This window comes from Durio zibethinus, chromosome 24 (genome assembly GCF_047325235.1).
Source record: "Durio zibethinus cultivar Kanyao isolate XHJ-2024 chromosome 24, ASM4732523v1, whole genome shotgun sequence".
NCBI classification, from domain to species: Eukaryota; Viridiplantae; Streptophyta; class Magnoliopsida; order Malvales; family Malvaceae; genus Durio; species Durio zibethinus.
This window is the reverse complement of record NC_143185.1, coordinates 10,830,282-10,839,346: the sequence shown is the minus strand read 5'-3', so window position 1 is coordinate 10,839,346 and position 9,065 is coordinate 10,830,282. Positions and strand designations below refer to the sequence as shown.

Sequence of the window (9,065 nt, the reverse complement as noted above, 5' to 3'; positions counted from 1 at the left end):
AACAACTAATCATATGAATAATTTTTTACAGAAAAAAAAAAAAAAACCTAATATGAAAATAGAGAAAAAATTATAAGTGTTGATATTCAAACTAATCGTAGTATTCTAAAAGCTTTTTAGTTATTTTTAAATGCGTTTCGTTGGTTTTTTAGATGGAAAATTCATCGTGTGCCCCTTATCAACAAAATTGTCATCCACAGATGATGGGAAAAAAAAATACAAGAAATCCAGTGCAGAAACGAAAAATGAGGTGAAAAAGAGGAGGGAAAAAGAAAAGAGCAAGGAGCAAGGTGCAAATAAAGGGTAAGTATATGAAAAGTAGAGCTACCTACCAAATCCGGCACCAACTTAATTGTAACCACTCGTCTTTTCTCACCAACTCGGTCAAACACCGTGCAATATAAAACTAGGAAAACAAAGAGGGCCCCGAGTCAATTGCACCCTCTCCTCACAACCCCTCGTTTATATTCCATCGCTCCTTCGTTTCTCTTTATTCATTTTGATTTTGTAGCAAAAAGACCCTTTTCATTTACAACTAGAACAAGTTCCCCAATTTGTTTTTGTCTCATCTGCTTTGATCTCTCTCGCTTCGGCTTTGCGGATAGTTAGAAACTAACCCGTATGGGTAGATCTCCTTGTTGTGAGAAAGAGCATACCAACAAAGGTTCATGGACAAAAGAAGAAGATGAGCGTCTCATCAACTACATCAAAGCTCATGGTGAAGGCTGCTGGAGATCTCTCCCCAAAGCTGCTGGTCAGTTTCTTTTATTATGCTATGAAAATTATCTGGGATTTGATTTGTACAGCCTTTTGATATGGTTGATATATATATATATATATATATATATGTATTTCCAGGTTTGCTTCGATGTGGAAAGAGTTGTAGACTTAGATGGATAAACTACCTAAGGCCCGATCTCAAGAGAGGAAACTTCACAGAGGAAGAAGATGAACTCATTATTAAACTTCATAGCTTACTTGGAAACAAGTATGTTCTTTTGTCATGTTAATTGATTCTCAAGCTTTCTTTAAAAAAAAAAAAAAAAAGGGATTTTGGTGAACTTAGCAACTGCTTCGTCCTTAATGATACTAGCAAATAACATTACAATCTCAGCTGGTTTGTCTTTTAGATTTATACTTTTTTTCTTTCAGGTGGTCTTTAATTGCTGCAAGATTGCCAGGAAGAACTGATAATGAGATCAAGAACTACTGGAATACTCGTATCAAAAGAAAGCTTTATAGCCGAGGAATCGATCCTCAAACCCATCGTCCGCTCAATTCAGTTTCTAGCACAGTTACTATCAGCACAAACAAAACGAGTAACAGTAACAACAACAGCAGCACCAGCAGTAGCTGCAGCTTCAATAACAATAATAGGTTTCAATTAGACATGAAATACTCAGCGGTGCCGTTGATGCAAGTGCCTGCAAATATTAAGATTGGAGCAGACTCAGCAGAAGATTCCAACAGCAGCAGTGGAGTAACTACTGAAGAAGTTTTCGCACAACTCAATCTTGAACTCTCCATTGGGCTTCCATGCCAATCTCAAGTTTCTTCTACCAACTTAAATGAGTCGCAGCGGCAGCAACAAGTCTCCTATCAATTGTCTCGACCAACAACTCCAGCTGTGTGCTTATGTTACGGTCTAGGGTTTCAGAAAAGCCAGGTGTGTAGCTGTAGTGCCATGGCAACTACCGTTCCAGCTGATTCTCTCTACAAATATTACTCAACATCCACGAATTCTTGAATCTCAGAAAATAGTTTCATTGACATGAAAGCTGTGATATGAAAATCAACCAAATTGAGAACCCAAAAATATGGTTGCAACTCGCAAGCTTAAAAACTTCCTAATATTGCAGAAAATTTTGCCCAAATTATTGATATTACTGAGCTTTTTACATGAATACATGTACACCAGAAAAAGTGGAAAGTAACTTTTGTCATCTGATGATCTACTGTCTTTTTGTGCCGAAGGAAATGTTAAAAATGACCATTGCGGAAGTTAAGATCTTTGACTTGATTCACCAATCTGCAACAAGATCACACATGCGGAAAATGTTTAGTTTATCACAGTATAAATCTTCAAGTTGCACAGAATTTTGCCTTTTAGAGCATTGCTCTTGTATTTTAGAATTAGCATATTTTTCTTTCGTTCTTTACATTCTTATTCTTTTTCTCTTTCTTTCTTAATTTTTTTTCTTCTAATTTGTGTTATGGTAGAGAGCAATTTCCCTTATGGTCAAAATCCATTTAAGTCTTTCTCAGCTCCAACCAACAGCTTAACCTCCCATCATCGGAGTTGTCTTTTTAGAACGTGCGGAATAACTTCAAATATATATGTTAATTGCATTTAGCTATATCTTTTGGTACATGGATTATGTTTTTCTCAGCTAAATTCATACAAAAGAAAAAAAAAAAAAAAAAGGGTCATGCAACCAACATATTATAATCTCAAGAGTTTTTTGCAATACGGCTGTTATGGATATAGCAGATCAAATATTTAAATTGAAAAAGTATGCAACATTCTAGATTCATTTAGTCGCATTTTAAGTTCTTCATGATCTCCTTTATATCAATTACATAAAAACTTAAGTATTAACAATTGTGTTTAACTATATAAAACATTATTGATCAACCAATTAAGACAATTAAATGTGACATTTTAAATGTTCTTTTCATCTAGAATCTTTTCGTTTTAAATTCAAATGTTCTCCATATGTCCTATTATTAGATCAAATTATTCATTATCGTTAGTAACATTCCAAAATAATTAAAGTCGAATTGAAATTTTAAGAAAATTAAAAGTTATAAGGGAACTAGACTAAGATCCTATTGACTGCATGGTCTAATGCAACTAAGAACTAAAGATAAATTCTTATGTTACCTTTCAATACTGTACAATTGATAATTTAGATATATTCAATATCGAACTTGATTCCATGCACAATTCCACTTTTTTTAAAATACAATAACAGGATTTCTACTTGTTATATAAAGATTAAAGACAAATAAAGTGAATTATAGGATTATTCACTTTCACAAAATTCATTATTTTATGATCTCATCCCGTCTCACTATCAAAGTGATTTCATTTTAAGCTTGAACTATGCAATTTACTTCAATAGCATATAATGCTTAAAACCAATTAATTTCATCTCTACATGGCACTAAACCGTACATGTAATTGATTGTGTGAGAAGGCCAATTTTCTATTTAAAATACCTTTGTATTCTGTACTTCACATATATGTGTATAAGCTTAATGAAACAAAGAAGTAAATTTAGTAGCCCATTATAGAAGATAATTGTTAGTCAACAATAAACATACAAGGGAAAATAATTACAAATTGCAGATCTAGAACTTCTTAATCATATTAAAATCTATGCAACCCTAAAGATTTAATATGGTTATTATATATATCTATAGTTTTGGCCTTTGTGAACAGATCTACAACTATATTATGCATATCTACAATCATATTATGCATGGTATGTACTGCATGTTTATTTATTTTTTTACAACCTTGCCTCTCACTATACCATATCTCAAAAATCTCTTAAGCCAAAAAATTCTTGTGCTACTGTCGAAAATGTTAAAAATTTAGCTTCCAATGTAGACAAGTTAATAAAAATTTGTTTCGACTCCATAAGGTTGTTCCATTAATTAGTAAGAAACGTAAGTAAAGGAATGTTTTCTTACAACTAAATCTCTTCCCTAATAAGCACCCAAAAGAGCCAATGAGATGCAAATCATTTCATTGATAGCATAATGAATTTGATATCATAATGAATAATCCATAATGCCTTTAAGATATTTTAATATCCTTTTGACAACTTTACAGTGGGATTGACTTAGATTTGATTGATACCTACTTACCATTATAATTGCAAAATAGATATTTGGCAATGTAGAAATCATAATATATATAAGACTTCTAATAGCATTTGAATAAGGAATTCTTCGCATTTGTTCCATTTTATGTGGAGCTTTAAGACACAATGTTTGATTCAAACCCTCTCCGTTAGCGTTAGAAGATTCAATTGACTTGCAGTCTTGCATATGGAATTGATTAAAAATTTAATTAATATATGACTATTGAGAAAAAGCTAACAACTTGGAGCAACCTATTTTAATTTTTACTTCAAATATATAAACTACTTTGCATTATTTGTTCATTTTAAAATCGAAGGACAACAAAATTTTCACTATAGTGATATACTATTTATTATTTATAGACAATAGTATGCCATTTACATGAAACGATAAGATCATAAACTTATCTTTGAATCTTTTTACGTGCACATAGTAGTTTTCATCAATCATGAAAATATCTTATGAAATTATTACTTGATGAAACCATTACCACTTATAGACACTTAATTTTATTTAAATCATTTGAGTTTATTCAATTTTTAAGGTTGATTTTAACATTTTAATTTGGACCAATTTAAACATTTTAATTGAATCAAGCTCATTTGATTTTGTTTCAAATTAATCATTTTTTACCATTTTACATGAGTCCAAGTTCAATTCAATTTAATTTTGGGTCAATTGGGCTTGAAAGCCCAATAAAGTCTCAAAATCCAATTATAGGCCTAAACTCAATTTTAAAGCCTAAGTCCAATAAAATCATGTTAATTTTTAAGCCTCAAAGTTTTTTAAATTAGATTAATAAATGTGATGAAAAATGATTTTTAAAAAATCACTAGAAAGTTAAACATGACCACCAGCTTTCCCCTCCCAAATGCCAAGTCATTTCCGCCAACTGGCATGCCTACTTTCATCTATCTGATTTTTCCTTCCTAATTTACCCTTTGACCCTTAGCACCAATCCATTATGGATCCGATTAGGGATGTAAATGATACATTAGTACTCGCAAGCTACTCGGGTTCGATTCGAAGAAAACTCGAATTCAATTCGATTATTACCGAGTCGAGCTCGAGCTCGAGTAGCTCGACTTATCGATCGAGCTGAATTCGAGTATTTTTATATCCGGCTCGAGTAGCTTGCAAGCCTAATCGAGCTTTTCTATTATATATTTATTTTTATTATTTTATTTATAAAATTACTTTTTTACCCTTAGCTTAAAAAACCCTAAAATTTTATTTTCTTTCTTTCTTTCTCTCTTCTCTTTCAGTCTTTCTCCCCGTCTCTCTCACTCACCAACAGCCCTACTTGCGGTGCCTTTTTTTCTCGAATCCCACTCCATTGTCTTCCAAGCTTATTCCACCCTTTCGAAAGCCCTTTTTTTCTCTATCTAAAAAGCTTGAACAGAACCCGATCTTGAACAGAACCCATTCGAAGTTTGCAGCAGCGTTCAACGTTTGCAGCAGCTTCAACAGAACCTGATCTTGAACAGAACCCATTCGACGTTTGCAGCAGCGTTCGACATTTGCAGCAACTTCAACAGAACTTGATCTTGAACAGAACCCATTCGACGTTTGCAGCAGCTTCAACAGATCCTAATCTTGAACAGAACTCATTCGTCATTTGCAGCAGCTTCAACAGAACCCATTCAAAGTTTGCAGTAGCAGCAGCTTCAACAGAACCCATTCGACGTTTACAGCAGCTTCAACAGATCCTGATCTTGAACAGAACCCATTTGACGTTTACAACAGCTTCAACAGATCCTGATCTTGAACAGAACCCATTTGACGTTTGCAGTAGCTTCAACAGAACCTGATCTTTAACAGAACCCATTCGACGTTTGCAGCAGCTTCAACAGAACCTGATCCCTCAATGAAGCCCTGCTCGTTCCACCCATTCAACGTTTGCAGTAGCACCCATTCAACGTTTGTAGTAGCTTGAACAAAACCTGATCCCTCAACGTAGCCCTTTCTCCTCTCTCTAAAAGGTAAGCTCGTTCCACCCATTCGATGTTTGCAGTAGCTTGAACAGAACCCGATCCTTCAACATAGCCTTTTCTCCATGACATACTTTTTGAGTGCCATTTTTTTATTAAATGTTTTTATGTTAGGCTTTCAATTCATGCTAAAAGGTGGTTTAAATAAGACTGCCTTAATTAAATACCTTTATGAATGTCTAAATTAAATACCTTTATGAATATTGTGGGGATGCAGATTGAAAACAACAATGAAAGGGGGCAAGGTGTTATGGCTATTTGTTAGTATTGATATTATCAATTCTGATTTGTTTGTCAAACACTATCATATTATACTTTTATTTTTGTTGCAAACTTGTGAAAAGCAGTATGTTCTTTGTGAATTTGCATTTAAATACTGAATTTTGTAAACCAAAAGTCTCTATATTATTAGCAAGAAAGTAATTGAATTTGGACCACTTCAAGACTTGCACAATACGCTTTATCAGTAGAAAAACTTTTGGATGGTTCATATTATTTAACAAAAAAAAAAAAGTCATTGGCTCTATTGTTTTTAGTCATAATCATAATTTGAGCTTCCATATGGTTCATCACTAATTTATTGGGGACTGTTTAATGTGAATACTTTTCTTCTTTATGCATATTAGATTTGTTAGAATATAACCTGACACTTATTTCTAATGAGATTGAGTTAATGTTATATAAATACTAAATAGGCATGTATAATTGTAAAAATTAATAAGAAACATTCATTTTAAGAAATTGATTTTAGAAATTGAAATTATTATCGAAGTAGGTAATCTTAAATTTATTAAAATTCCTACAATATTAGTATATTTTCCCAAAGAATAAAATTTTATACTCTTCCAATAATTTGTTCTCGCAACTTGTTTAGCATGTTTCTGGCAATAAAATTTACTGCACATGTTTCTAACAACTTGTTTGCATTATTGTTTGATCCTAAAATTATATTATTGTTTTGATTTATCTTTTTTTTTTTGCTATAGGGAACTAAACATGTCATCAACCACACCGGATATCTCTTCTATATCAGTTCAGTCGACAATAGATTCTTTTACTAGTCGAATTGTGTCAGATGATGGTAATGATTCAATGAATGAAGCTTTAGATGCCACTAATGGTAACACAGATAAAACACCAGTCATTGATGCCAATGATAGAGAATGTGATAATGCTGACCCTGAAGAGCGTGAAGAAAGTAGTGAGAAAAAGAGGCAAAAGACATTTGCTGTTTGGTTAGAATTCAAAGAAGTCACTCTTTCTGATGGTTCCAAAAAAAAGAGAGTGTGTCCATTGCAAGAAGAAGCTAGCAATAAATACAAGTAAAAGTACAAACTCAATTTAAGAGGCATTTGATAACTTGTGTTAAGAGAAAAATCTTTCAGAATCAACAACAAATGATCAACTTTCAGCCAGTAAACACATGTGGTGATATACAGATACTACCTACTCTCACATATGGCAAGTTTGATATGGTAAAGATGAGAGAAGCAGCTGCACATTGGATACTTATGCACGAGCATCCTTTTTCGATTATAGAAGAGGAAGGTTTTAACATGATGCAAAAACGTGGGATGCCTGAATTGGAAAAGGTATCACATAATACTATTAAAAAAGATTGCATGCAAGTTTATGAAGCAGAAAAGAAGAAATTAAAGGCATTGTTGAAGACTGTCAGCAAGATTAGTTTGACAACAGATTTGTGAAAATCAAGTAATCAAAAGATTGAGTACATGGTTCTTACAGCACACTTTGTAGATTCTAATTGGAGATTGCAAAAGCGTGTTATTAGCTTTGTTCACATACCTCCTCCTTGTCGCGGTGTTGAGATTGTTGATTGTATTTTTAAGTGTCTAAAGGAATGGGGAATTGAAAACAAGGTGTTTACACTTTCTGTGGACAATGCTTCAAGCAATGATGTGGCGATTAGAATTCTTAAAGACACTTTTTCAAGAAATAGGATGTTGCTTTGTGGAGGAAAATTATTTCATGTTCGGTGCTGTGCGCATATCTTAAATCTCATGGTTCAAGATGGCCTTTCTGAGATTAAGAATGTGATTGGTGATGTTCATGAAAGTGTCAATTTTATTAATCAAAATGAGGCAAGACTTAACTCATTTTCTGACATAGTACAACAGTTACAGTTACCTGATAGGAAACTCATTCTCGATTGTAAAACACGTTGAAATTCGACATTCGAGATGTTGTCGATTGCAATCAAATTCAAAGAAGTGTTTCCGAGACTCAAAGAGCGAGAATCTCATTATGAATGTTGTCCAAGTCATGAAAATTGGGAAAAGGTGGAGAAAGTTTGTGAGATTTTAGAAGTTTTTAATTCAGCCACTAAAATCATCTCTGGAAGTGATTATCCAACTTCAAACCTGTTTCTGAATGAAGTTTATCGTGTGAAAGTGTTGTTGGATAAAAAGATAAATGATGAAAATGAATTTGTTCAAGCAATGGTTCGTAAGATGAAGAGTAAATTTGATAAGTATTGGGGATAATGTAATTTGTTGATGTCTATAGCAGCAATCTTGGATCCAAGGTGCAAAATGAGGGTGATTGAGTTTTGCTTTCCTCGAATGTACCCTGATAGAGAAGCAAAAGAAAATATTGCTAAAGTTCGAGATGCCCTTTATGAGATTTATGATGAATATGCTCGTGAGTATCAATTTGGCAATGAGCATAGTGCTGAAACTCAAGTGCATGATAATGGTATTAGTGGTATGAATATATAAGCTTCTTCTTCTGGTTGGTTTGAATTTACAAATTATGTAAAATCAGTTGAAACTGCTCAACCACAACAATCTGATTTAGATGTCTACCTAGCTGAGGGCTGTTTTATCTGTGAAGGAGATTCCACTAAGTTTCATGCTTTGAAATGGTAGAAAGCGAGCACTTTGAAGTATCGTATTTTATCCAAGATGGCTCGGGATATACTTGCTATTCCTATCACTACAGTGGCTTCAGAAGTTACCTTTAGTGCAGGAGGTAGAGTTATTGATACTTATCATGCTTCTTTATCTCCTGACACAGTGCAAGCATTACTTTGTGGAGGAGATTGGTGTCGAAATCTTCATGGAGTGAAGAAAAAGAACAAAGTGAGTTTTTTTTTTATTATTTTGTTATTAGGTGACTATCATTGCTTTAATCTAATTTTTAACTATTATTTTCATTTACTTTATCTATGTAGAAAGAGAA

General features: G+C 33.1%; 1 protein-coding gene and 1 pseudogene across 1 annotated transcript; both read left to right on the top strand.

Annotated features, from left to right (window-relative positions):
* The first annotated feature begins 428 nt into the window (after positions 1-428).
* LOC111316076 (myb-related protein 308-like) lies at positions 429-1,943 on the top strand. Its single transcript, XM_022918092.2, has 3 exons — positions 429-754; positions 859-988; positions 1,153-1,943. Exons 1-3 carry the CDS (start codon positions 622-624, stop codon positions 1,745-1,747), a joined length of 858 nt encoding a protein of 285 aa, XP_022773827.1. The 5' UTR covers positions 429-621; the 3' UTR covers positions 1,748-1,943.
* Positions 1,944-7,352: 5,409 nt separating this feature from the next.
* On the top strand, positions 7,353-8,782 carry LOC149511916 (zinc finger BED domain-containing protein RICESLEEPER 2-like; annotated as a pseudogene).
* Positions 8,783-9,065: the final 283 nt, after the last annotated feature.